The sequence below is a fragment of the Misgurnus anguillicaudatus genome, chromosome 22, assembly GCF_027580225.2.
Source record: "Misgurnus anguillicaudatus chromosome 22, ASM2758022v2, whole genome shotgun sequence".
NCBI lineage: Eukaryota > Metazoa > Chordata > Actinopteri > Cypriniformes > Cobitidae > Misgurnus > Misgurnus anguillicaudatus.
The window spans coordinates 45,359,607-45,384,609 of record NC_073358.2 but is presented as its reverse complement, the minus strand read 5'-3'; the positions used below and the strand labels follow the sequence as shown (position 1 = coordinate 45,384,609).

The 25,003-nt window shown below is 37.4% G+C and overlaps 1 protein-coding gene across 1 annotated transcript in view; it reads left to right on the top strand.

Moving 5' to 3' along the window:
* The first annotated feature begins 16,155 nt into the window (after nucleotides 1-16,155).
* srrm4 (serine/arginine repetitive matrix 4) overlaps nucleotides 16,156-25,003 on the top strand; it is a 77,592-nt gene continuing 68,744 nt past the window's right edge. The window contains exon 1 of the mRNA XM_055198555.2: nucleotides 16,156-16,989. Within this exon, the coding sequence (XP_055054530.2) occupies nucleotides 16,859-16,989 (131 nt within the window). The 5' untranslated portion in view covers nucleotides 16,156-16,858. The remainder of the gene's footprint in view (nucleotides 16,990-25,003) is intronic.

Sequence of the window (25,003 nt, the reverse complement as noted above, 5' to 3'; positions counted from 1 at the left end):
ACTTTTCCAGAAACCCCAAATGTAACCCAGAAAGAACCAAAATTACCATATTTACCACAGAACCCACCCACAACTTATCCAGATGCCCCAGAAAATAGCCGTAAAGTGACCAAAATATATTTATATACTGTAAAATCTATAATTGTAAAACACAGAAATAAAGCAAATATAGAGTTTTATTAATGCCAACAAGAATAATTTCAGATAACAGCGAAATAAATGAAATGTTAAAAACAAACTGCCAAATAAACAAATAACAGTAATAAGATCAAATAAAAGCAAAGAAATAGACAACATTAGCAGAAAGCAATATACAACAACTTGTTATATATAAAAAAACATGAAATATAAAATTTATGTTTACAAATGTACAAATGTGTAATAAATTATGTGACGTAATTCACACCAGGATGCTGATATGCGCAAGTTGATCGGCATATGACGTCATTGTACCACGAGTGCAATATAGCACACATAAAATCTTAAAAAGCACCCATGGTCCAATTCACGATTTCAATTTTTATTTAGTATGTAAGTGTGTGTTTGTAGGCCTGCATGTTAACGATGTGCAAACGGTACAAACCCCAAAATAAATGAAGACGCGAATCAATCTCTTGGATTGTAGGCAACAGTTTACTTACTGGGCCGGTTGACGTGGAAAAGACTGCCATTGTCATAATTCCACCTGCAAATCTTCTGAGATTGTTGCCGGAAAGAGGACCTAGTAAGATACACGGAAAACCCTCTGTGTGAACAAGAAGCCGAAACAATGGCGTAATGGCCGTGTCGTAGTGAAGACGCGCGCATTATCACAACAAAAATTATGGTTCAGCTCCTTAAAATGAGAGATAACATGCACATTCACCACGAGAAATGTCGCAAACTAGATTGAAGCAGTTATCAGGAAATGATAAATGAGATGCATAAACAATGACGCCTGCCGTAGTGAGGACGTGCATGTCATGGCAACATGAAGTTGGTTCAACTCTTTAAAATGAGGGATTTACAACATTCACAATGAGAAATGTCAGCAAACTGGACTGACGCAGATATCAGGTAAGTTAACTTGTCATTACTGCGCTGAAACGGAGATCATTCAGCAGTATAAAAAGAATATCGTGTCACGTGCTCATTTGAGCTTAACATAAACAAAAATGCCTGCGCGTCATCCCAACAAGATATATCGTTCAGCTCCTCAAAACGGGGTTTTAAATGCATATAAACAATCATGATGAGAAATGTCTGAAAACTGAATTAAAGCAGAGATCAGATAAGCTCGTCAAATATCCATTCTAAACCGGAGATCATTCACCAGCATAGAATGGCACGTCAACGCGCTCTTTTATAGGCTTATCATAAACAAAAATGGTGGTTTTAGGAGAGAGAACTAATAAATAATATGCAAACTTCAGATGCTGCGTAGAAGAAATTGCAGGACTTTAAACAGGTAACGTGCCTTTCCGGGACCTTGCAGATGCCGGCAAATCATGGCAGTGTGAATGAACAAAAAATCAAACGATCCCAGAAAATTCCAGGATGCATTTAACGTGTTTTTTTCCGGAATGTCTGTGTGAAAAGGGCTTAAGTTAACTCCTGTTAACATTGCATTGTGAGTGAATCTTACAAACAAAAAATGGTAAGGAGCGTCACATTTCCGGCTGAGTCAGAGGTATTCAGGCCAATCACAACGTACAGATTAACTGGCCAATCAGGGACACAGAGCTTTTCAGATCGATGAGCTTTGTACAAAATCAGTGCGTTTCATGATGACAGGGATATCTGGAGCTACAAATATCTACGGTATGTGTTTTTTGAACCATAAACCATGCAAACACATTGTATTATACCAAATACACAAAATAATGTTGTTTTTTAGCAATGAAATAGGTGCCCTTTAATAATGAAATGTAAGTTGTTTTCTCAGTGTAATCATAATATTGTGGTTTGGTTTAGTTTAGTGCTGAGGAGGCTGTGCTGCTATTTATCATATGTATAAGATGTCATATTTGTTTAATTAGTGGAGCAGTTGTCATTGTTACAGATATGAATGGTACCACTGCACTTTGACAACGTTTGTACCTTTTTTTCTGGGAGTGCTGTTTATTCGAAGAAGAAATCATTTTGTTAAACAAGTGGGATCTACTGTAGGATCACTTAAAAATTGTCTTTATGAAACATAAATATTAACAGTTTTCACGTTTAGGCTACAGTCTGGTTTTTATTTCTGTTGAGTGCTTCATAACCCTAGCACATAACACAACTGTTGAATCGGCAAAATGCAGTTTCTAGGAAGAGGGAGCGAGAGAAAAATCCATACTTACATTTATGGAATTCAGAATATGATCATCTTCAAGCAGAAAACGTACAGAAAGAAAACTAATTAAGTTGCTGCACAGATAGTGCCAAGCCCTTTTCACTTCACGTAACCTCCCAACCAGTTTCCAAAGTGCAAAGATGCTCTCACCGACAGAAGAGTTAATTAAGATGCACAGATAAATGTGTGGCCCTAACTGTGGAATTTCAGCAAAGTGAGTTTAGTTTGTAATTTGTTATCCACAGATCTTTGCACAGATTATTATTACTGCTTTGGAGGCCAGCTGAAAAATGCTTTAGTAATGGAAGTCTATTTTGTATGAACCGCTTTACTGACCTTTGACCTGAAGTCATTGGAAAAACAGTTATTTATGTTATTTATGCTTTAACTTTTCACATATCTGTCAACCCGTGCGATGGATAAATTCAATGTGTTAATTGTATCGGCAAAACATCTCAACTCATTTGTAATTGGTTCGAAGGTGCTTTTCATTCCCAACCGCAAAAAACAAAGACTTTTGTGTTGATTCGGATTTTAGATTACACTTTTCTCCTGTTAGCAGTGAAGAAAATAAAAAGTAATTTGCCTCTCTCTTTGAAATAATGAAGACACACAACGAGCCCTTTGTTTCTCTTTGCTTTTCAATAGAGGAAAATTGGTGCAATGAAAAAAGAGATTGTTCTTTTTATTTCTGTCGCTTTGAGTCACGTTTCTTCAAAGACAAACAGAAATGCAGTTTCCTTTGTCTAACAAGCAATACCAGATGAGGTTTATCCTCTTGAGACGGCCAAAGTATTGTACATGTCATTGAGGACTGATCGAAAAAATAGTGAGAGAAAGTTGGAAAGCAGGTAGAGGGAATAGGTAGAAATGAGAGAGAGACAGAACATTCGGGTCAATATTTATTGAGCGAACTGTGCTTTCACCCTAGGAGCCCTGTGTCAGATCTACTGCTTTAATTAGGCATGGATGGTCACTTACCTGGGTAAGACACGTCTTTTCTATTAGATCACCATTCACTTTAATATAATCAGCCCAAGACTCTGTCAGGATCGTGTTGCCTTTGTGTTGGGAAAAATAACAAGTCTCCCGTCCCAACTGCTGACTTCACTTCAGCTTTAATTCAAAGAAATGGGTATGAATCTACAAGTGTGGTCTGAAAACAGACTAGGGAGAATTTTCTGTTTGTTTGTGAACATTTTTGTTGAGCAGGGGGGCCTCAATTTGATGTTATAAGCCTCCAGCTCATATTGTCTGGTTAAAGGTGCAGTGTGTAATTTTTAGAAGGATCTCTTGACAGAAATGCAAAAAAAATATACAAAAATATATTATCAGGGGTGTGACCTTTCATAACCGTTATGTGTTTATTACCTTAGATTGAGACCTTCTTATCTACATAGACCGAGGGTCCCCTTACATGGAAGTCGCCATTTTGTGCTGCCATTTTTCTACAGAAGCCCTTAAAGGACCATTTATTTTACTAAGCTGTCTCCGACGATGACATGCCTGTCCAGTGGCGGCCACCGCAGCCTCTCCACGCGTCCCAAAAGCGAGGAGTGAGCAGTGGACTAAGCCATTGTGTGCAACTCGCAACCTCACCACCAGATGCCGCCAAAATTCACACACTGCACCTTTAAAGGTAGACCACAAAATAAATTCACTGATTGGTGGTTAATGAGCAAATCATTATAACAACATGTTAAAAACAAAAAAAGTTTGATATTGCATACTAATAAAATGTATACTTTGTAATGCACGGTAAATCCCTTTGGACAGACATTTCTGTCAAATGTGTAAATTAAAATTATACTGTATCCATGCGATGTCATAAGTTTAAGAGCACATTTTTAGAAATACAGGTACAAAGGCTGTCACTAGGACGTTACGCTTTTAACAAGTACACCTTTGTACCTAAAGGGTCCATATTATTAGTACCTCAAAGGTACATATCTGTCCCAGCTTTTGTACCTTTATTTCTGACAGTGCACTAAAACACACCTTTGTTAAAGGAATAGTCTACTCATTTTCAATATTAAAATATGTTATTACCTTAACTAAGAATTGTTGATACATCCCTCTATCATCTGTGTGCGTGCACGTAAGCGCTGGAGCGCGCTGCGACGCTTCGATAGCATTTAGCTTAGCCCCATTCATTCAATGGTACCAATCAGAGATAAAGTTAGAAGTGACCAAACACATCAATGTTTTTCCTATTTAAGACGAGTAGTTATACGAGCAAGTTTGGTGGTACAAAATAAAACGTAGTGCTTTTCTAAGCGGATTTAAAAGAGGAACTATATTGTATGGCGTAATAGCACTTTTGGGAGTACTTCGACTCAGCGCAGTAACACCCTCCCTCTCCCATTATGAGAGTGAGAAGGGGAACGGACTTTTCAGGCGAGTCAAAGTACTCCCAAAAGTGCTATTACGCCATAAAATATAGTTCCTCTTTTAAATCCTCTTAGAAAAGCGCTACGTTTTATTTTGTACCACCTAACTTGCTCGTATAACTACTCGTCTTAAATAGGAAAAACGTTGATGTGTTTGGTCACTTCTAACTTTATCTCTAAATGGTACCATTGAATGAATGGGGCTAAGCTAAATGCTATCGAAGTGTCGCAGCGCGCTCCAGCGCTTACGTGCACGCACACAGATGATAGAGGGATGTATCAACAATTCTTAGTTAAGGTAATAACATATTTTAATATTGAAAATGACTATTCCTTTAAATGCCTGCCTTTGTTAAAGGCTCTTTGTAAGGCATCAAAGACTAAAATAAATATTTCTATAAAGTGGTAGACTAAGGGCGCACTCACACTATCCAAACCAAACCGCGCTCGGGCGCGTTTGACCCCCAAAGCCTGGTTCGTTTGACTAGTGTGAGTGCTCTGTTCCGCGCCCGGGCGCGGATTGGTTAATCGCGCCACGGCCGGGTTGCAGAGGTGGGCAGGAGCGCGGTTCACTTGGGCTCAGGCGCGGAAGGCTGTGGTGTGAGCGCATTCGCGCCTGAGCGCGATTCAAAAGGTGAAGACGTCAGCTGCGCGACCACTCACCTTCATCTGCCGCCGTAAAATCCTTTTGATGCGCGCAGCGGGGTTACGTGAATGTCCGAGCTGCGCACGTGACAGATCAACTAAGCAATATGATGACATGTGAGAAGGCTGTCTGTAATCCCGCACCAAACGACTCCGAATAAAAAACACAGACTTATCATTACGGTGGGTTCCAGTGTTAAGAGAGAGCTTTACTTCCTGCTTTTTTCAAAACAATCGCATTTTAATGACGAAAGCGCGCCCGGACTCGGATCGATAAAAAGTACAGTGTGAGTGCGTGCACCTGGGGGAGTAGGGAGGGGTGACAATTGCGCTGGGGCATGGTTTGGTTTGGTTTGGATAATGTGAGTGCGCCCTAATACAACGTATATATGAAGAGTTTGGTTCCAAAACGCAATAAATCTATTTTGACTAATTTTGGTAAAAATGTGTTTTCTATACCTAAGAAAGTGACAAGATGAAAACCACTATTTTCTGATACCTAACTTTCATATAGCATCTTTGGTTATAATAAAATCAAAATTCAAATCCATATTTGATTTTCAAAGATTTATTATTAAAAAAATGATTATTTTTTTCCGCAAAATGCAATAAATCCATGATACGTTTTTTTTTTCAAAATTAAATCAATATAAATGTGCATTCATCTTTGCCATGTTATATTCATTTAGTTGACTAGTGATATACCCCCCCCCAAAAAAAATGAATGGCATTAATCAAAACACTTTGTCATATTAAGAACACTGTCATTGCTGCTGTCATCCATGGGATGTCGTCGCTAATCTTTTTTGACAGCGATCAGCTGTAAAATGTTTTGGTCCTGCGCGATTTTTGTTGACTTTGAGTAAAATAATGTAAAGTTTTTCATAAGATCATCTGGGGTCAATGTGTTAGCATGACAGAAGCTTGATGCTGTCGTGTGAAAACAAGCAACAGTGGACATTTTTCCTTCGCCCGAGTGCCTCTCACGTAAATTATTCGTTTTTGATACGTTTCTTCTCCACCACAGAAAACCACCACAGGTTTATTAATGCCATCAAAATTACTATTTTGTTTTTGTTTGTTTGTTAGTCATGAAGTACAAAGTAGATGAGGAAAACTAGGATTAAATGTGTATTTAACCCACTGCCATTGTTGTTTACAATGTGTGGAATGGTGCACTGTGATTGATTAAGCGGATTAATTGCATTCAGCAGAGAAGGAGGACTGCTGTTTATCACGTTTTGGAAAGAAGGGAGACAAGATGACAGAATAACATGGCGGATATTGGATTTTGCGTAAAATTAAGAATTTACTTTTTTATACTGACCTGATACAATACTGATTTTGGCTGTAATTAATTTTTGGCGTTTTGGAACCAAACTCTTCATATTTTCATTAGTCATTTTTATTATTCTTTTATAGCATGTGGATACCCTTGATTTTGCCCTTTGATTTTTTTGTGTACTTGAACAAAATCAAATCTATTATATGTACTTTTGTGTTATTTTCAGTGTATATAGATAGATCAAGATGAAAAAATTAACAATTATCAGTCTGCTGGCATAGTGTTCAAGAAGCAATTAAAATGAACAGCATGAAGCAATCATATAATAATTTGTGCAGTCACTATGCTATTAACCCCACAGCAACCAATGAGATCACAACGCATAAGAATAACTAGTTCTACACTCTCAGAAAAAAAGGTACAAAAGTTGTCACTGGGGCAGTACCCTTTCAAAAAGGTACAAATTTGTACCCAAAGAGGGCATATTAGTACTTTGAACTGCCAATATGTACCTTTAAAGGTACATATTTGTACCTAAATGGTACATATTAGGACCTTTTTTAAAGGGTACTGCCCCAGTGACAGCTTTGTACCTTTATTTTTGACAGTGTACTATTGGCTAGACCGTGGGCAGAAAGGTGAACCTAGCGGCTCAAAGCAGAGAGTGGAAAATAAATATGGCAGAAGTAGAGACGAGCAAGGGAAACTACAGCGACGAACTTGTGCCTAAAAAGAAATGTACGTCTGAAATATTTTTTTTAGCCTGAATTAAATTTAATTACATCAGAAGAATATACCTGTTTATTTTAGTATGATAATTACATATCTTAATGATAAAAAACCAATACAAATAGCATTTCTCTAGGGAAATTATATACCGCAAGAAACAAAGGTCAACAGTAGAATTGCATATTTTCTCAATATCGTGCAGCCCTATCAGAAACGTCACTAATGTGTCCTGCTGACAGGCACGGTGGGCGAGAACGTCAAGTGACATAATTATCGATCCTCCTCCTAGGCTAAACCATCACATTTCAATTTGCTTCGTGGACTTCGGTGGATGCGTGTTTGTAGACCTAGTCCTAAATACCTAAAATTCAAAAAACAAAATAAATACATTTGGAGACAGTATGATGTAAACTGATACTTTTATGTGACAGCTATAGTATTACTACATCAAGAAACTGAAATTAAGATAGAATTTAAAGGCATGTGTGTAGAAAAACAGGCTATAGCCTACTTGTAAATAGGGCCGTCACGATTATGAAATTTGGCTGGCGGTTAATTGTCTAATAAATTGTGACAATTATGACGAATAATTGCCTGTTTTAGGATTTGACGAATATAACGATTGTCAGTTTTTTGCTTTGACATTTAATTCTCATAATTTTTTTTTTGTTTGTTTGTTTATTAAATAATTTCACACATTGATGCGATTACTTAAATGAAATCGTTTGCAAGGTATACCTGGCAGTAAATATGAATACACATAACACATATTTAAAAGTCAGGCCCGGATTAACACAATGAAGTGCCCCAGGGTGACCAAATTTCAAGTGCCCCCCCAAAAATTTTTTACATTATATTATATAAATATTTTATTGAACTCTAGTCATTCAGGGCTCCAGACTAACGTTTTTGTTATTATGAGCACTGTAGCCCCTGACTGAAAATTTTAGGAGTGCTCGCAGAAATTTAGGGCACACCTTATATCAGCCTGCAATGCAATTATTCATTTTTTTCCCCCAAAATAACTGCATTGCTGAAAAATACTAAATAGACTTACTTAACTCTAACTCATGTCATATGCACAATTGATGAAACTTTTAGAAAAGGCAGTTATGAAACAAAGAATCATACAACCCCCTTAACTAATTCTGGGCATAAGATATATACATATACAATAAGTTATATCCAGATAGCATACTGTAATGAGGTGAGTGGCAGGGCAATCTGCATACTTGTATCATTTACACGTTTCTCATCTTTTATCCGGTTTTTCTCAGCAAGGGCTGATAATGTTGCTGGTGTTAATGTAGGCTAAAAGTTCTCCCACTCTCTTTGTCTCTCATCTCTGCAATGTTTCATTTTAAATCCGCGCCAGCGCGTCTCCTCGCGGTTCTGAGTGAGATGTGTTGACTTTACCCGGGCTGCGTAGACCCATCGCATCATGCAAATGAGCGTTTAAAACCCGATCGCACATTCCGTAGTTTTGTCAGACGTGCCGCACATACGCGAGTACCTGTAAAAAAACATTTTGCCCGCAGTCTGGAGCCCTTGGTGCCCCCCATTGCCTGTTGCCCCAGGGCACTCGCCCAATCCCGTCTATGGATAATCCGGCCCTGTTAAAAGTAATAATTTAATGAATATATCTTTATAATTCTTCATTAGAAATAAACACAATAAAGTGTCTGAAAAATAGCTGAAAATAAAAATGCAATAAAAATAAACTGACTATACCAAAACAGGTCATATTAGTAATTGACCACATGTCTGTAGTGGCTGCAAAAAAATATATTTTTTTACAGATGCTTAAGAATAGCATCCTTCACTTCCCTAAATTTGGAATTGCTGTTTTGGAAATGTATGTTTTACCTGGCAGTTCATACTACTTATCAAAGTTTTGCAGCATTTCTTTAAATGCTATTTTCCACTGTATTAAATGGTTTGGCAATGTATCGCGTTACACTGTCAGTTAATGAGCGTCATCTGATACTGTCTCATTTATACATGCGCTGCAGCTCCCCTTGTGTTTTTTAAGAGATGTGCAATCATTGCGGTGATCTGAAATCACTGCGATGAGGTCAAACGAGGTCAAACAAAAACCATTATTTAATCATTGTGACAGCCCTACCTGTGAAATGTGGTCATGGACATTCGACATACAAAAGATACAAGACTAAACTGACTAAACAAAAAGGCCCCCATCTTACACATGGCGCGTCATACGTAAGGTCGCTATGGCGCATCACACGACTATTACAAGTACATATTTTTTATGACAAAAATGATGATCGTTTTTCTAGATAAGACCCTTATACCTCGCTTGGGATCGTTTAGAGCCCTTTAAAGCTGCAATTTTAAATTGCATTGAAACTGTTAAACGTTGAGGTCCCCTAAAGTCTACTATATAGAGAAAAATCCTGAATGTTTTCTTCAAAAAACTTACTTTCTTCTCAACTGAACAAAGAAAGACATAAACATCTTGGATGACATGTGGGGGGGGGGGGGGGGTAATGAAAGTGGAGTAATCATTTAATACTAAAGCTTATGTTCTCTGTGCCAGAACTAAATAATGCAGATAACTGCTGCATCTTCACTTATAGCAGACGTTACAATTGTTATACATTTGTTCGGCATCTAGTAGAGCATCTGTGCAAAACAGCTTAGCTACTGCAGTAATTCTGGTATCTATGCATAATACATAAATGCGTTCTGCAACATAACTGTAGATAGACAAACCGATAAGAGAAAGAAAGATTCACTCTTATCCAATAATGTCTTGTCTTAATCAGCACTTTGTCCAATACCAAACCAGTTAATGAATAATTAAACACAAAGCAGTTATGCTGCAAGATTTCATCTTGGGTTGCTTTCAATACAAGAATTCTGACAACACCCAAAGAACCAGAATGGTGGTGAGGCGGACATAGTGGCGATTATGAGCACTCTTGCCAACAAGGGAGTGACGAAAGGACAGAACAACAGCTGAAAATAGGCACCCTAACCCAGCCACAGAGGAGATGCTGTCTCTTTAGTTACCATTTACTGCTACCATTAACCTAACTTGGAGTGGCGACTATCATTATGGATAAACATTATGCCCGTCCTCGGGCTGTGTCTCATCAGCACTGTTTCAAAAGGTTTCTTATTTCTAGCCTAAAGTGAAGGAAGAATGACGGCGAGTTAATGCGAGGGGATAGATGCGTCCCCTTTCCCATGTCTGACTGCTCTTTTAGATGCTTTTATAGAGTTGTAATGGGTAGAGGAGCACTTCATCTAGACATTTTTACAGCTGCGTATACAACAATGCATGACCGACAATGACAATAAAGAAGAATGGCAATTTAGTTTTTAAACAGAAATAACTTGCATCATAAGGGGTTTGTTTTACCTGTGACATCAAATATGGATTAGCTGGGTGGTTAAAGATTTTTTTTTGTACACTAAAGGTTGTGTGGTCTTGTCATAGATGAGCTTATTTGCAGAGCCGGACAGTAACCGAGTACATTTACTTGAGTACAGTACTTAAGTACAATTTTGAGGGATCTGTACTTTACTCGAGTATTATTTTTGGGGAGTACTCATGACTTTACTCAAGTACATTTGAGAGGCAAATATTTTACTCTTTACTCCACTACATTTCTATCCATAACCGTGAGTACCCGTTACTTCTTCTAAAAAAAAAAGGAAAAATCTCAGAAACCCTCGATTTGTTGTTTCCCTTTTCTCAAATGTGATTGGATTGTGCAGGCGCCACTGATTGGGACAGCCTATCAGCTGTCAGATTTAGATAAGAGACGAAACAATGGTTGAAGACACAGCAGGTCCATCCTGGGAATGTGACAACCCGTGGCTCCACCTTGCCAGGTTATTTTAATTTTCTAAACAAGTTAATGATAGTTTTCGCTTTAAGTGTTTGCTGTATTTACCAAAACAGAGCTTCATCACCGCTTACAAAAATCCAACCCCTTGAGAGCGGCAGGGATCACTGGATCCTCTTCCTGATTCGTGTCAGATTTGACCTCAGAGCTCTATTATTTGCTGTACAGCTGTCAATCATCTCACGTGGTTCAATGTGCACTGTGGCAGTAGTAATGCAAAATAAAAAAATGTACTCTTGTACTCTTGATACTCAAGTACTTTTAAAAACAAGTACTTTTTTGTTTTACTTGAGTAGACATCTGACTGCAGTACTTTTACTTGTACTTGAGTAAAATTTAGTAAGGGGTAACTGTACTCTTACTCAAGTAATGAAGCTGTGTACTCTGTCCGCCTCTGCTTATTTGTTTGATAAAACTCTTTTATTCTTGAACAATGCACTTGACTTCAGTTTATCCCATTACATTAGTAAAGGATGTTTTGAATAAGAAAACCTCAATGAAACCTCAATGTAATTTGAGGACTCGCATCTGCGCTTATTGAAATGTTAAAGTCATCAACAAAAATGACTTTGCATTAAAATGCATTTTTTCTAACCAAAAACTCAATGATCCTTTTCAGAACATGTTTCGCCTCCCCAAAACCGCGTAGTTATCAACAGCAGTTTGCTTGACACACACAATCCATTAGAAACACCACTCTGCAACTTTGCATTCAGCACTTAGCTAATTGAATCTTTAAATTTTCCACAGACATGTGCTACACGAATACCAACTGCTTGTAATTGGATAAATGCAGACACACTGTTCCTAACAGCAAATCTTAGATGTCTGCAAATATGGCCAGAAGCTGACGCTGCCTGCTTGTGCTGAAACGTATTGGGTAAGCTTTGCATCGTTGCCTCCACTTATGATCTGATAACATCATTTTTTCTACTTTAATGCTGGCTTTGCACAGAATGAGAGAATTGTGGCCCTCTATAGCTGGTCATTTACAGTAGATAAAAGAACTACTGCGTTCAGCATTTATGTTTTGCTACAATTGAACAAGTAAAGCCTAATTCCTGAATGTACCAAATCTACTGAGAATATACCAACTAAGAATTTGATATTTTCTTAAATCTTAAGTTTAGATGAGCTGTGTTGAATAATTAATTTCAAAGACATTTCGCAATAACAACAACTGCACTTGTCAATTATACAGCGGGGGAAATAAGTATTTGACACATCAGCATGTTTATCAGTAAGAGGATTTCTAAGTGGGCTATTGACACACAATTTTCACCAGATGTAGCCATCAAGTCAAATATTGAATTCATGCAAAGAAATCCGAACATTTAAATATACAAGTTGAGTCATAATAAGTAAAGTGAAATGACACAGGGAATAATTATTGAAAACATGAAGAGAACAAGGTGCAAAATGGCATAGAAAGCAAGAAGATTACCTGAAATCTGTCAGTATTGAGAGAGAAACCCTGCCCCCTATCAGTACTAATTGATATCAGCTGCTTTAGTCCTAAGTGATGGCCCATAAAGGCTTCTCATTTCCCAGAAGGCACACAGGAAAGATTTAATATTGGGTAACAAAGATCTTTCTCAAGATGTTTGTAATCTTGAATATTTTCAACTTGAGTGAAGACACGTTTAAGGTGAACAGGGCATGTTTTCGTGACAATCGCGCCACCCAATTCGCATTATTGAAATCGCCTCGCGCAAGTCTATTCGCATCTATTTGCCTCTTTGCATTGACGTGTGTTATCAATTCATGCAAATCATTGTCACTTTTGCTTACAAATATGTATATGTTTTTAAATATTAACTTTTTAAATGTAACAATTTAACTAGGAATAAAAATGTGATGTTTCATGTCAGATTTAGACCCATTGTGCATATTTCCAAAATAGTTCAGTGAGTTTCAGCATAAAGTCATCCAGGGGCATTCAGACAGACAAAAGACAACGAACGAGCTTCAAGACTACTGGTTCATTAACCGATTGCCTTTAGCTGCAATTTAATTTGTTCACTTTGATAGAGATCACTGGTAGTTGGGGGAGAAGGGCTATTGATTCCAGATGATTTGTCCTTATACCGCGAGCGGAGGGTAGGATGTACATATGTGTGGCTGTGATTCTAAGTGATATGTTGTAATTGAAGTGCAAATTAAGGGCATTGCAACTGGATTGTAGTTTTTGAGCAAACTGATTGAATCATATGATTAGTACCATTCAATTTAATGTGCAGTAGATTAATTATACTTCATTTTTAATAGGTAATTTAGTGGTTTTGTCTGTGTTAAATGGGAGAGTTTTTTGCTTGTAAACTTTCTATGCCTTCCTATGAGTATCTGTTTAATTACTATATTCTCTGGTCCCAAATTGTTATATTGATAACGTTGGCATTTCTATTACCTTTAAGTATAGCATAAGAAAGTAATATATAATGTAACTTTATGGTTCATGCAATTATTAAAGGATAAGAAAAGTGGTTCAAGGATGACATTGATGTCAGAACATTAACTGAGTCATGGAAATAAAGTTATCAAAACAGATTTGCATTTGTACAATATTTCATGCTGGAATGCACTCAAAGGAAATTAAATATGAATCAACATCTTGTCCTGGCAGTCTGTATCCAGAGTGATGTTTCATGGTTCTTTATTTCTGTCAGTGATTTATGTAGCCCTTTTTTCTTCTCCTGACGCAGCGTATGGAGCCTTCCATCTTTTGATATGTTGACTGCTGGAATTAAACAAAAGCTGACGGGATTGAGCAGTTACCCACAATTCCGTTACATGTGGTGACAGCAACAGATCCAGAATTCTTTATACATGATAGCAAGACAAAAATATAGATGCTATAGAAAGCTAAAATGTAAAAAAATATACAGTAAATGTGTTAAAAGGTGTTGTGATTAAAGTAATTTTATGCAAAGAGCACTTTCCTCAAGATACGTATTTCAGAATGGACAATGACTGAATTTCATTTGTATTTATTATGTTTTGGACGGACTGTTTTTCTAATATTTTACAATGTGCTACAAATATAAATGGGTGATTCTCACAAAATCCAGACTTAGAAGGTGTCCAGCATTAGATTTTTATTTTAAAAGCCCTTGAAGCCTTATTTTTTTACATTTCTTTTATATATTTTATTTTATATATTTATTTATTTTATTAAGGATTTAAAAATATTTCCTATAGAATTATTTACATTTTTAGATTATCATTATCATAAAATATCATTACTGCAACTGAAATATATGCATTTACAAACTCATGTTTCGGTAATGAGAACTAAAAAGTTGTCTAGGTACTATGACAAACAAAATTTAAATTTTTATCTGGAGAGAAAAAATAAGAACTGCTTACCATCTTGAGTGTTACAGTAAATTATGTCCCTTCCAAAAATGTTTTTTTAAATGTTAGCTCCTTGAGGACTTAAACAATGATTGAAAATTGTTGCGGAGGATGAGAAAATGTTTCTTGGACACATTTATATTCCTTATTATTGTCTTTCCATTTAGCAATGATCACCAAATACCATATTTTACTTTACTGTAAATGTTTATAGTATAACATGCACTGAAGCTTTTTATTTTTTTTAATTTTTTAATTATAAATATTTCTATGTCAAAGAACCCAAATCCAGACACGTTGCGGTAATGATAATTTTCCCCTTAAATGTGGAAAAAACAACAAAATTGGTTTGTATGATGTCATTTGAAATCATGTGCAAAATAGTACATGAAGAGATGTTTGTAACTGTATGCTTCTTATTTTAATACTCTTACTTTGCATTTACTTTTTTATCTAAATGTTTCATGACACCTCATAAGTCTAATTTCGTTAGAATCACCCAAATATACAAAATTTTCTTCCATAATAAAAAGCTGTCACTGGGGCAAAAACCTTTAAAAAGGTTGTAATATGTACCATTTAGATACAAATATGTGCTTTTGAGGTACCAATTTGTTCCTTTGAGGTACAAAGGTGAACTTTTTGAAAGAGTACTGCATGGTACCTTTTTTCTGAGAGTGTCGCACGCATGCTTAAACATTTTATATACATTAACTGCTCATACTGTATGTTAGGTTTGGTTGGTGATTAATAACAAATGTAATTGCAAAGTGTCACTTATTTTTATTTGTTTATGATTTCTTTACTTACCATGCCTGCCTGCCTACAGACTTAGTACACTAAAGTCAACATGTTGGATCAATTTTTTTAAATGTTTGTTATTTTTGGTCTTATAAAAGTAGGTACATTTTAGAATAATTATACATAATCAAATTGTGCATAAGCAGAAAAACAGTGAAAAACTTCTAGGCTGCTTCAAAAGCATCCCAGCATGAGGTTAGTTAGAGAAAATGCTATTTAAAGCAAGGCTTATTTGTGACAATAAGATTCCCATACATTTCAAATCATCGACCGTTTTAATGGTTTTTATGTAGTATTTTAATAATAAAAAATGCATAGCATATTAATAATAAAAACAATTAAATGCTTTATCCAAACCAACTTACAGTGCATTCACATACATTTTTATTAGTATGTGTACCCTGGGGATCTTCCTGAGCTACAGGAACACTGAACACAAAAGAAAGAATGACGTAGGCTACAGTACATAAGAGAAGTTTACATATGTCTGGATTGTTGGCCCAAAGCTTTATGAGGTGGGTTGCTGCTTTTGTTTGTGCTATTATCACGGTTGCACTCTGCAGGTGCAGGTGGGTATTTAGTGACAGGTGGTTGTTGAGTGAAAGGGAGGGGGCCTTGAGGGCTGATGGGGGAAATGCTTTGCCTCTGGTGTATTGTGCCTGACACATGCTCCGTCTGCTGCCTCTGCACCGACCCCTGCCTCTTTTGTTATGCTAATTAAGGCAACAGGCACATCTTTTGTCCAAGCTGAACAAGAGAGAGAGAAAGAGAGTAGACGAAGAAGAGAGTGGTGGTCTCAGTGCCTGTGTGACCTATAGCCCCCAAATCTCTTCCCTTTAACGTCACGAGGTGCGTGCAACAAAACGAGGCACTATCAACTGAGCTCCTTACATTAACCCAGCTCGCGCACGAGCCGCCGTCAGCTGTGCGCCTCGCACGCGTCCAACTCTGCAGTTTTATACATATAAAACTACAGGGCTCTCCTTGGCTTGCGAATATGTTTTCTTTCATTCAACAGTTTTATTGATAGCGCGACTTTATTGAATAAAAGGAAAACAAATCAAAATTTTAATTAATTTGAAGGCGGGAGGCGCGAGTGCTAAGCGCGTGAGGGAAAGCCGAGACAATAAATAGAAGCTGCCCGCTGTAACGGTCATCGTAACGTCCGTCGCCGTCGTAAAACTGAGGGGAAATCGTAAACTGACGCTCAAAACGAAGACTCAAACCAACTTTAAACCTTTCAAACGGACTCTCACGCAGAAACCCAAAGAAAACACGACGAAAAGAAGCTTCATCTGCTAAAACAAACGACTGGTTTCAGAACTTGGACAGCTCCCTGGTGCAGCCGCCTACACACGGTAGCACATCGAGCAACTGTTTGAGGATTCGGTGAAACTACATCGCAGAATCGTCTTTCTGAGATTTCGGTTTAGTCCCGGGTTTTCTCCCGTTATATTGTGGAGCCATGACAAGTGTACTTTTGGGAGAGAAGCAGCTTTTTGAGAAGTTCTGGAAGGGAACGTTCAAAGCCGTGGCTATGCCGCGACCCGAGAGCATCATCGTGGCCAGCATCACCGCACGGAGAGCCGCGACAAAGTGAGTTTTTCTTGTATCTTTTTGTCAGGCAGTTATCTGTATATATTTATATACTGTATTTCAGCAATGACACATATTTTCATAAGCATCATGTTATGTTTTGGGTCTTAGAGACCCTTGGGCTATTGGGTGACAGGTTGTCTTTTCCTCATCTTTTGAAAGCAACAAATGTTTCGATCAGGTAACTTAGTCTGTCATCTATTAGAAATACCTCAAGACACATGAATAAATGCTGTAAATTCATAAGTGATCACGTGCAACATGATTGGTTAACATTTTGTAGCAGTACACACCTTCCCATTTTTTCACGGTGTGTTGTTTTAATCTTTACACAAAGCAAACATTAGGCTACTTACTATACTGGATAACATTAACTTTCTAAAGTATATTTCTGCTTTGACATACAACAGATAAAACAGAAGTTTTGAATAATATATGTCTATTAGGTTTTGATGGTTTTCATGAAATGATATGAGCAAAGCTAATCTTATACCAGTACATGATGATTAAAGTTTCTTAAGTTTCCCCAATTTGCCTTTATTTACTTGCAACTTATCTTTAGGCCACTTTCCATTTTGATGCCACTTCATAACAGTAAGCGTGCTGCCTTTTCTCTGCGTTTATCATTGGCTGTCCTTCACTGGAGGCCAGTCAGTTTCACTTGTGCACACACAAGTGCACAGCAGAGCGAGAGGCTACGCAGAGTCCTAATGAATCAACTCAGAGTAGAGCCCTTCATCATACCCTTAGGTTAGGACATAAAGAGGATCTCAGCGCCTTCTCTATCACTCATGAATTAGGAGGCACGGCAGTGGGTCGAAGTGAGAAGATGCGAAAGAATAGAAACGCGGAGATAGAGTGTGCTGGGTGTTTCGTAGCGTTCCAGAGCGTGCTTTCCTTTTCTTCTTTTCCTGTTTAACAGGATCAAGCCTTACACCGCACTCATTATGCCGGTTAACAGTGCATAACTGATTAGGATTTGTGATTCACTTTTCTGTCTGTGTGCATGTATCATTTCCATCCTGCTGTCTTTTATCTCAGGAAACTGAGATGAAACATTATTTTCACAGCTTTTCTATTATCAAGACATTAACCTGATGCTATATTTGGATTTTGAGTTTGATTGTTGTTGCTACAATAGTTTTTCAAGACAAAGATTAAAATGCTGTCAGTGCATGACTTTTTGATCCATATTTAAAGTCAGCAAACTTGCTGCTGTTTGTTTCTGCGCACCCTAAAAAAATTCACATTTTCGACAGTGATTTATAGTGAATTATAGTTATAGTCTAAATATTCGACCAATTACAATTTTTCAAAGAATGGTAAAGAGTAGTGATGGGAACGAGACCTCCAATGCCGAGTCCGAGTCAAGACTGAGTCTTTGAAAGGTCGAGACCGAGTCGAGACCGAGTCTGTTGGTTTTGAAATACAATCGAGTCTGAGTCAAGACCGAGTCTTTGAGGAAGCAAGTCTGAGTCGAGACCGAGTCCTTTAGGAGTCGAGATCAAGATCATAAAAACATGTCAGTTTTCATATTCATGATTTAATATCACCCCAGTTAATAATCAATAGTTAGGCCTACAGACTAAGCTAGATTGGGAATTGTTTAGAGGAGCAGTCTCTTAACGTCTTAATATGGACTATGCTTTTACTATCATTAAAAAAATCCCTACCACATGCATCATTTTTTGTTTATTTTTCTAGAGATAAATAAATGGCTCTGATGGCAGTATTTTTGCTTTGCACCATGGGATGTCATTTTTAAATAATGCCCGTCAACATTGCAATTTATTATTATTGTTATGTTTGGTTTGGTTTTTTATATGAACATTAAAAAAAATGCGTTGGTCTCGAGGACTCAGTCTGAAATTCCGCGTCCTTTTTTCTCCCACTGTGGTCTGAGACCGAGTCAAGACCGAGTCTTTGAAGGAACAAGTCCGAGACGAATCAGAGAAAGCAGAAACATATCTAGTAAAGAGACAAGATTAAGGTTGTGAATTTACAATTCGTAATAATTTTAAAATTGCTGTCTCTTCTTCTCTCAAACTGACAAGCTCAATGAAAAAATCGACATATTTATAAAGCTACCCAGACTTCAGCATTCATCTGACATTGACGGGTACATTGTGGTTAATGATAGGAAAATGCACAACCGAACTAATGTCGCCGTTTTATAGGGCCGTCTGGATGTTTCAGTACAGGGCAAAATGAGATTATTTAAAAATTTTCAAAAGTCTTGTTTTGTGCATTCCAATTAATATCAATCAAACTGCAGTTGGTTTGTTTTGATTTAAGCCTTCATAACTAAAAAAAAATCAGCTAAGTAGCACAATAAAACACAATAAAAACATAACATATTATCTCATTATATCGTTTTGGAACCAAACTCTTCAAATATCTGAGAAGTAAAATTTATTGCATTAGATTTGCATTAACAAATCTCAAAACAGATGTAGTGCCTAAGGGGCTAATCACACCAAAAGCGCTTTAAACGCCTGGAAACGCAAGGCGCGACGCACTGCCTTTTTAAAAAAAGAGCAGTGTGACGCGGCTTTTTATATTGCTAAGCAACCACCGAGTCAGCTGTCTTGTCAATCAAATATTGAAGCGTGAGCGCTCTTTTGCTGTTAACTGTCATATTAGCAGAAACTTTAAAAAGAGGGCGCTTGCTCTGACCTTGTTTGAGGGTGAGAGGTGCACAAACATGCAGGAGAGAGTAAGGCCCACAACGTAAGGCCCGCCTCTCCCCTCATTCGATTGGACAATGGAAAGACGCGAATGACGTCGGGCGCTTCTCCGCTCTCAGCACTCCTTCAAAAGCGCTTGCTGCGGCTGGCGGCAAAAACCGCAAGGCACTCGGCGCGCATAAACAGCGCGCAAACGCTCCCTGCCCATTGAATATCATTCAAAAAAGGCAACTGCCATAAACGCTTTTGGTGTGATCGACCCCTAATGCAGCCCATTAGATTAAGGTGTCAGTTCTTTGTTATTATAAAACTGTTGTTGGTTATGTCAGTTAAAAATGCTAGCCACCTATAGCCCGCTTTGCATTTACTTTTAACCCCATACGTAATGAACCATGTTTGGTTTTATTATTCACTCTTTTTATGGTGTCACTGAGCCTACATTACAGTGCAGTTAGGAAGGGATGTTCTGATCCTCCTGTGTACCTCTGGTGTTTTCTGGCGAGGCTAGAGGGATCAGTTCACACTCCCATGACGCCGGAAGGTCCTGCCCCAGGCCACTGCAGCTCAACAAGCTGTTCTTCTCAGTGGCAAACCTCATTAAAAATGCAGAGGATTTTGGTTGGGTTGAGTGTAAGCGTGTTTGTCTTGGGGTTAGGAAGCAGATGGCCCATGGGATAAAGAGTATGGGGCAGAACCTCATACCCCAGCAGATGCTAGTTTAACAAGGGGAAAAATAAAGAGATTACGGGAACCTAGGAATAGAGACAGAAAAATGACTGTGCACACGTTGCTTCTTTAACCATGATTAAATGTTATCCTAGGGGTAAACTGAAAATAAACTTTAAAGTGTTTTTTAAATTGACCTCTATTAAAATGAGCCCTTAAAAAGACATAAACAGCAACTCCTTTGAAAATACAAAAGTGTACAGAATTCATGCTAGAAGGCACTTCTCTGAGAAAAAAATGAAATAATTTTTCTATTTAACAATACATTTGAACATTAAATTGATTGTTGCTCTGGTATTGATTCAACTTTGTGAACATTAAAGGAATAGTCTATCCTTTTTCCATATTAAACTATATTATTACCTTAACTAAGAAGAGTTGATACATACCTCCATCATCCCAGCGCGTGCACGTAAGCGCCGTGGCGCGCAGCGACACTTTGATAAGCATTTAGCTTAGCCCCATTCATTCAATGGTACTAGGGATGCTCATATCAGTTAATTTTCCCGACCGACAACCGTAGCTTCTAAACCGAGCATTAACCGTTAACTTATACGATTTTAATATGAAATTGTGATAGAGTAAAAATACAGTTGACGATTGTCTGTGAACTAGTAAAAACAAAATATTTAATTTGAACGTGCAAACAGCAGCGACAGATCAACAACAGAACCAGTATTTATACATTATCAGATATTCACGCAACATTACCTTATTAAAAAGTACGCAATCAGTCCAGAGGATTAATATCCAAAAAGGGCAGATTGTCTCCGTTTCATCTACCACAGTGTTCATTTCTAAAGCAGGATGCTTTTCAGAAAGTTTTGCTTTTGCGTCGTCTTTCTCCGTTTGTGCAAAAAGAGAGATGTTTATGGACAGGGTCAGAGGCCATCAGCGAACGTCTGTCCGGATGTGATGACACACACCATGTATTAACAAATATTTTTTTTATTTTAACTGATAATGTTAATCGGTCATAAATTCTTACCTTCGGTTAACGGTTAAACGGTCAATGTGAGCATCCCTGAATGGTACCAAACAGAGATAAAGTTAGAAGTGACCAAACACATCAACGTTTTTCTTACGAGTAGTTATACGAGCAAGTTTGGTGGTACAAAATAAAACGTAGCGCTTTTCTAAGCGGATTTAAAAGAGGAACTATATTTTATGGCGGAATAGCACTTTTGGGAGTACTTCACAGCGCTTACGTGCACGCACTAAGATGATAGAGGTATGTATCAACTCTTCTTAGTTAATAACATAGTTTAATATGGAAAAAGGATAGACTGTTCCTTATAGGTTATGTTTGCCTCTTTAATCTTACTACAACTAATGTTTTATAGCTGTTTGAAACAGCACAAGGTTACAGAGAATGTGGCTTTTCAGAATACTGTAAACTGCACTGCAGGTAGTGAATGATTATAAAACTAAATTTAAGAATACAAGATTTCTTTGTTTAAGAAGTTATTATTTTCCCTTTAATTCCGTCTAATTAAGCAGTCACCCTGTAACCAGAACACTGCTAATAATGAAATGAACAAGACAATAATGTCAGTGATGTTGGTCTGTTGGGTCTACAAAACTCTTTCTTTTGGTTTGCTCTGAAAGCATAAGGAAACTGCATTGTTCAATGTTTTTATGCATCAGGGCCTGATGAATAAGCCAATCAGATCTCTCAGTTCCATTTACATCCAATTCAGTTGATTTAAATCAGTTGACGCTATGGTCTCAGACAGAGTTGTTACACCTCAAAGAATCTAATTTCTACACTTTTTGTTTTTAGAAGATCAATTGACTCCCGTTCTCTTTCTTTCATTCTTTGTCAATCTTTCTGAATGGGTGGGGACTCGAAAGGGACTGTAACCCCTGCATGGAGCTGAGCTCTGGCTCAGAGACAGCTGCAGACCTGTAGAAACGCTGATATGGTTGCCAGGCCTCCAGGGTTCAGCTATAATTTCTACTTAAATCTAGCCATTGAAACATTCCAGCACATCATCTAAGAGGTAGTGGGCTTGTCCAAAGAGAGGACACATTCACTTTAGCCTGAAGTGAATCCAACATTCAATCTGCAACAAGATGAAAGGCACAGCTGTGAAACACCAGTGAGGTGTTGAAATGCAATACTTGGTCTTGATACGGAGGTCTTTTAAGTATGAAGTGGTCATCTGATGGAAATTTGAGGAAGTTTTTGATTGAATTCTTGCAGACATTTTCATGGCATGACAGCGCTGTCAAGACAAGAAGGAAAGTCCACCAGTATTGATGATCACATAATGTATTTAATAGGGGTTGGAATGTATGGCTGAAGATGTTTATATGAGTACATCCTGCCATGTCCACCTCAGTTAATTTATGATATCTCAACTTGATAAAGTATGGCCCTTCCTCTTCTTTGCATTATCTTGATTTTTATTTTCATTGTATTGTTTCTGCCGTACTCCCCCAGTGTGACACACAAACCTTACTGTGTGGAAGCTCTTTGAAACCTTAGTGAATCACTGAAAAGCTGGAGAGATTAAGGAAAATGAGAACGAGGCACAACCTGGGGTTATGTTAGAGTAATTTTACAAGGATGAATAATCCATAAAGTGTTGGCACAGCACTGCATACATTTAGAGAAGCAATACCGAATTCATTAAATATTAATCGCCATATTTAACGAGAATAAATCCACTTATGCACTTTTGTCATACCTTAATAATTAATTGAATAGAACCTTTATACATTTCGGAGAACAAAGTTTTAACAGTCAGTCTTTTTTTAAGAGTATTTAAGGTTTAAATGACTTCTCATGAGAATCAATGAGGCAGAGCTGTTTCACTTTTTGTGACTTGAAGGCATATAAAGTTTCTCTGATTTGATTTGTATTTTGGCTATGGACTATTTGTCTATAAACATTATTCAACAGTTAATTTTACTTTTCGAAAAATTAAAAAGAGGCATTCCAGATCGGACCAGTTTACATTTTGCATTACTGTTAAATGTACTGTATAAATACTGAAATGATACCTTACCAAAATTCTTTTTGGCTTTTTTTCAGTTCATGTAAAATGTTTTAATATATACTATTTATTGACTTTGAATTCATTGACATCAGCTTTATTCTGTTGTGCACACATTCACAGGATTCTATAAAAGCATGTTACGTTTTCTTTTATAATTACAAAACCCATAATGCAAATGGAATCGCAACATGCTGAAACGACAGCGAGAGAGAGCAGGCAAATGAATGTTTTCAAGCATCTTGTCAACATGAATGTTTACTCAAGGACATAACCAGTTTTTCGACTGGCAGCTCGTGTAGGCAGCAGTAAGCAGATTATTTGCGATTTCCAGGCCTTTTGTCCGTGAACAAAGCCAGGCTAGCTTCAACATCAACTTATTAAGGTAATTAAAAACAACTCTGCAAAAGCCAGATAGCTGTCGATCAGTTTCAGAATGACAAACTTTTTCAACAAAATGTCTTCAATTCGACTTTGAATAAATTAGTAGCATCTTATAGAAATACACGTTTCTAGTAGCCTATGTTAATCGTTAACGATTTGCATGGCAGGGATTTGAGCAGTGTCCAGAGTCACAAGCGACAGCCACCGTCAGGTGCCGCTGGTCTGTGCACATTTATAGAAGTGAATGTGTTCGATTTTTTGATACATGGCGCGACACAGCGCTTCTTGCCTGGTGTGCGATCTCCTTTAGCGAAAATATCCAACCCTGTATCACGAAATTATGTATACCTATAGTCACGTAAATTTGTGAGTCTTTTCTGTGACACTGTCATGCTTTTCCGTTTTTTGTGTTGACGTTAGATTTGGTGTTTGCATTAGGAAGTCACTTTAAGTATTGGTTTATATCTTTTTTTATTATTTTTTTTATATTTTATGATTTTTAAACCATTGTCGCCTGGCATTATGGTTAGAGTTGGGTTTAGGTAAGGAAGTCTTTTTATGTAAATCTAACCCTAAACCGAAGCGACAATGGTAAGAAAATAGGACAAAACGGGCGGAAAAGCGTGTCAGTGTCATGAAAAGACTCACAAATTTACCTGATTATAGGTACGTAATTTTGTGATACTGTGTTGATATATAACTTTTTAGTAATTTGAAACAAAGGATTTACCATTTCAAATAAAAAATAATAATTTAATTCAAACACTGATGTCAATCACAAACAAAAGAATATTCAAAATTTTCGCATTTTCATAAAAATGTACATGCGAAACCTTTCATGTGCCAAAAAACGTATTGTAAATTTTACTTGCTCAACACATAGAATTTGAGAGATTAAATTTGCTGTGTCAAATAGCACATTCGACAAGTAGGCATGCACATTTTACTACAACCTATGACTCAACTTTTGCACAGGTAACTCTCTATCAGCTTGTCGAGTCCCGATACTCACGTGCGTTAGTGCTATTTTCCTCCCCAATGGACCCCTGGAGTGATCAAGGGCCATTATTAAAATGCAAACTTATCAAAGTCAAACCTTCATCACTTAAATTAAATCATTTCAAGCTTGGCTGGATCTCCTCTTCTCTGCCTCCCCTTCATTTTTCATTTCCGTCTCTTGCCCATCCTCATTTCAGGAAGATGATCTGCCACTCA